Source organism: Lygodium microphyllum, unplaced genomic scaffold, assembly GCF_053477565.2.
Source record: "Lygodium microphyllum isolate KBCC unplaced genomic scaffold, Lygodium_microphyllum_v1.1.10 scaffold_31, whole genome shotgun sequence".
NCBI lineage: Eukaryota > Viridiplantae > Streptophyta > Polypodiopsida > Schizaeales > Lygodiaceae > Lygodium > Lygodium microphyllum.
In genome coordinates, this window is record NW_028229514.1 from 9,333,595 (window position 1) to 9,338,526 (window position 4,932).

Below are 4,932 nucleotides of genomic sequence, written 5' to 3' on the forward strand. Positions count from 1 at the left end.
CACTCAAGGAGATGGTTCGAAAGGACAAGACAATGAAAAGACGTTAAAGGCAGAGATAAACAATGTAGGAAAGGAACAATGTTAGCTGAAAGGGAAGGAAATAACCCGATGGGGGTTGAGTAGAGACCCTGCAAAGGCGCACAGAGACAGAGACACTCAGAGAGAGAGAGAGAGAGAGAGAGAGACTACTATAAAAGGACAGGTGCTGGCTCATCCCTCCCCATTCGTTGGCTTAGTACTCTCTCTCTCTCTCACACACACACACTCCCTCTCTCTTTCTCTGTGTCTGTGCACGCGCGCGCTATATCATGGCCAGCTTCTCTCGCTTCCCTACCATTGCCAGCGTTGGCGAGCTCAAGGTGGACTGGCTCGAGACTGCGTCAGCACACCACATCAAGCTCGATGTACCAGGTGACCAGCAGAGCTCCATCTTGCATGTGTACTGATCAGCTCAATCGTGGCATAAACCTTGAGCACAAATTGTGTTGTTTTTGTAGGTTTGACCAAGGACGACATAAGCTTACAGGTGCTCCCTGGCAATGTGCTTCAAATTAGTGGCGTGCACATTGGTGAGTTAGAAAGGAGTAGAGACTATATGATTGAGCATATTATTGAGAGGCCTCGAGGTAGCTTTCTTCGCCGATTCCAACTCCCCGACAACATTCTTCTAGATAGAATCATAGCCCAAGATGAGGACGGTGTTATGATCATCACAATACCAAAAAGGAAATCCATCATTAGGCAAATCCCCATAGTGAGCAGGTACTAAGATCTCTCTTTTGTATTACCTCATAAAGAAGCCTTCACGCAAGATGGGCATGGCCTATCTAGACTAATTTGAACGTTTCAAGGCTTCATAAGCATCCTACCTAATATATCATTACAAGTATATCCCCCCTCTCCCCCCCAAACATAGAAAACACAAAGACCGTTGAAACTTGACAGGCGTCACATTATCTATAAGAGTCTTTCTCTCATTTTGCTTCTTGAAAGAGGTTGATGTAGTTGCCGAATTCCAAATTACTTCATGAATAAGAAGTTTATACAATCTTGCAAGTAATGAGACATTTTTCTTGTGTGCTAATACACAATTATCCATAAATTGATATTTGGGTTCTTAAAATAGATTGTTTTGCTTGTCCTTTTGATGATTCAATGAGTTATGTGCAATGATACATAAACACAACACAAGCAATGAATGATGCATGATCTATTATCTAACTAAGACACCCATTGTATATCTCCCTAGCTCCTCCCTAACATGATGAACTCGTAGTGGATAGTTGTAATATCCATGGAGCCAACGCCAACTAAGAGACATCATCCATGCATAGTATGGAAACAACCTAGAATGTCCAAAACAACAACAAAAAACATAGAGTTATTGAATTCCTTTTATATAAAAAATTTGTGAGTTGCCCATATACTAATCTCTTTGGCGATCTTTATCAAAGAAAAGATGGTTCGTGTAGATTATTGCTGCATACAAAATGAAGGAGATGCAAGACACAAAAACACAAATGCATGCACACATGCCCATGCACACTTGCACATGCATGCATGTGCACATGCACACACACATGCACATACATACATGCACTCAAATGCATACATGCACACACACACACACATGTGCATACTCATACACTCCCACATGCATGCACACACATATACACATGAACACATGTGCACATGCATATGCATGTGCATGTGCTCACACACACACATGCATGCATATACACAAGCACATGTATGTAATGTACCCACTTCTCGATACGAAAGGTAACACATAGAAGTTGCTCAAGGCCTTGTCCCAATCTCACGCCATCGGTACTCCACATGAATAATTTGACTTTGATATGACTAGGTAGCCTTAGGTGCACCTTGTAGTGAAGCACTTGGCCTCAATCCATGCGGATCAACCTATGAGATCCTACAGATCTAACAATTGCTAATAGAATAGCTAGCAGTCAATCAAAGTGATCACTTTGTAATCAATGGAGATCGAAGTAGCATGTTCGCTACAGTTACTTCATAGTGACTCAGAGACGAGGGATGGATAGACTCAACCCCTCTGCCCATAAGGTGAATTATCATCTCCATTCCCCTAAAATGACACTTGGCTAGGTTCTAAGACCAAACCCTAAGAAAGTCAAGTGACAGCTCTTACGCTAGTTTTCCTCGACTCATAGGGTCCACCCTACTACCATTGAATAGTAAGCTTCACCTTGAGTGAAGAAATTTTCCATACCATGGAGCATATTTTTATCCTTTGAGATTACCAATTCAATTCGAATCAATGGACCCTATATCAAGGCTAGTGCTAGATGCCCATATATTTATTCGTCTATGTTGACCATATGATTGGTCTAGAATTTAGTTTATGGAGGCTATGTTGGGTTGAAAGACTTTAATTAGTTCATCTCTTCATGTTTCATAGAAGCTCTAATAATTCTATGGTCTGCAAAGAAGGTGAGACAATGACCTTCAACCAATGGGTTTATCGCAGTGTCACCAAGATTAATATCAGACTAAATCAAGTAAGTATAACTAGCCAATCTATTGAAAATAATAAGATTGAGGATTTTCCCAATCTATCCAACAAATATCTAGCACTAGATATTTGCAGGGAGAGTCTTACTTACTCCACCATACCTCTATCTGAGGTCCATTGTTGAGGTTATATAATTAGCCAAAATATCCTCCAAAAACTCCCATATGTAAAACTTTTTAGCCTTGTATGGAAAGCTTTATATAAAATCTATATAACCTGTGGTTTTTATTCTATATAACCTGTGGTGCAAGAATAGTGTGAAAATATAACTCTCTTTTTTGGATATGAATCTTGCTAAGTTTGGCAATATATTGTCACTTTTGGATCCAATGTTATAAACTTAAGCACTAAATGCGTTAAGTCCCAGGATGATATGAAAACACATTGAATATAAGATCTTGTTAGAGTGATGAAACTATTTTGTTTTCTGAACAATAATTTGATAAATCAAGTGGAAATTTTGATGTATTACAAAGTATGAAAAAAAAATATTGGTTTAACTAAAAGATCAAAGTGTCCTTAAGTTCACTTCACTAGTACACCTTCAACTCATGTTGCTATTGACTTGATTGAAAAGGAGATAAAAACTTTTCTCAAGCAGGTTAAGCCATCTAAATTTAATGGAGAAGGAATGAAGGTTGAAGTTAATGCCAAAAACTAAATTGAGCAGATGGAAAACCACTTCTCTGTTGTAGGAACCAGTATGGCAAATCAAGCAATGATTGTATGATTAAGGTTGTTAAGTGAAGCTCTTCCCACATATCCATGAGCAAACAAGTGGTGTGCTTCTGTCAGGGTTTAAATGTGCTCGTTAATGACCAACTAGAGATGATGAAGTCTACTGATCTAGAAGATGCCTTAATGAGAATGTAACCATTAGTAACCATTCTACTCAAGAAAAATAACAAATTCAACCAATATAACAACATGCTTTCCTATCCAAAAGGGCTCAAGTGAATTATTAGCAAAACAATTATAATTAAGGTCATGCTTGCCAACACTCCTCTAGAAGGCAACTACAAAAATAATAATAATAGGAATAAACACAATAGACCAAATTGTTTTAAATGTAATTAGCCATGCCACTTTTGAGCTTAGTGACCCAATAGGGGAACGAACACTAATGTCAATGTTCCTCATAATCCTCCAAGAGAAAAAAACTTCAATAATAGAGGATGAGGGTATGGGGCAAGGCATGGAGCTAGGTGTGGAGTAAGATGTGGAACCAATGCATGTGCATGTGTTGTTTCCATAGATGAAGTAGACATTTCCATGGAAGTGATAGATTATTGATGGTTTTGAACGAGTCTTCCTTGTGTAGCGTTGGAAGATAGTCTAGTCAGCATCTAGTCAGCATGTTTGACCATGTTATGAGCCAAGGACTATTTCAAGGAATATTCTCTTTATCATCGGGCTCGAGGGCATTGTCCCCAAATCCTTACCAAGGTGGCTACTAGCCCCCTAAGACCCCTCTAGCTAGCGGCCATTTCTGTTGCCTATGGACCCCAAAATAGGAGTGCTTGTGATAACTCCCCCCAACTCAGTGCAATGCATCTTGCATTACTACCAACATAACTATTCTATCTAATCCAAAGCTTAGATGCACAAAAGATTATCTTTTGCCATCCAATCCATAGATCTCATCTACCATACAAACTAGGATCCAACCAATGTTCATGCTCACACATGACTTCTCCTCATAATTTTTTCTTTATAACTTAGAATACCTTGGATCATTGGTGCACCTAACGAGGATGGGGCACTGAGCATATCTAATAGACTCTTCACATTTGGACATGTGACTGTCATCATGATGCTCCAATGAAATGCTCATATCATGTATACTGATGGTTAAATTCGACCCTTGTGACTGCACCAAGTAGCATTTAATACACACATTTTTCTTTTTAAATTAGCATTCTTTAGTAAAAGTGTCAAAAATTGTATGGTGGGGAGACTTGCTTGAGTTGCTATATCAAACATACACCACACATAAGAGAAAGCTCACTCAAGAATACAAGAAGAGAGATGGAGGCCAAAAACGTTTTGTTACTAGTTTCTTCTTCTTCTTCTTCCTCACACAATACAATGTACACAGAGTATAGATAAAATAAAACATAAAGGAAAGTAGCCTACTAAGTCAAATAGTGAATAATTGACTTTAGCAATCGATTGGTGCTATAACTAAGCCAGTTGTAGGTAGGTGCAACAAACTAAATATAATAAGTGATAAGTTAGTGAACATGTGAGAATCATAATGACTACTGACATGCTAAGTATAGACATGCGGACCCATCTAGCCAGGTAGTCCATCATCAATGTTTGCATGTGATGAGCTTGCCATCTCAATACCACTATATCTTTGCAACTCCAAGTAA

The 4,932-nt window shown here is 38.8% G+C and overlaps 1 protein-coding gene across 1 annotated transcript; it reads left to right on the forward strand.

Moving 5' to 3' along the window:
• Nucleotides 1-217: 217 nt before the first annotated feature.
• Nucleotides 218-985, forward strand: LOC148009303 (17.4 kDa class I heat shock protein-like). The gene is made up of 2 exons (XM_087673560.1): nucleotides 218-411; nucleotides 498-985. Exons 1-2 carry the CDS (start codon nucleotides 309-311, stop codon nucleotides 767-769), a joined length of 375 nt encoding a protein of 124 aa, XP_087529686.1. The 5' UTR covers nucleotides 218-308; the 3' UTR covers nucleotides 770-985.
• Nucleotides 986-4,932: the final 3,947 nt, after the last annotated feature.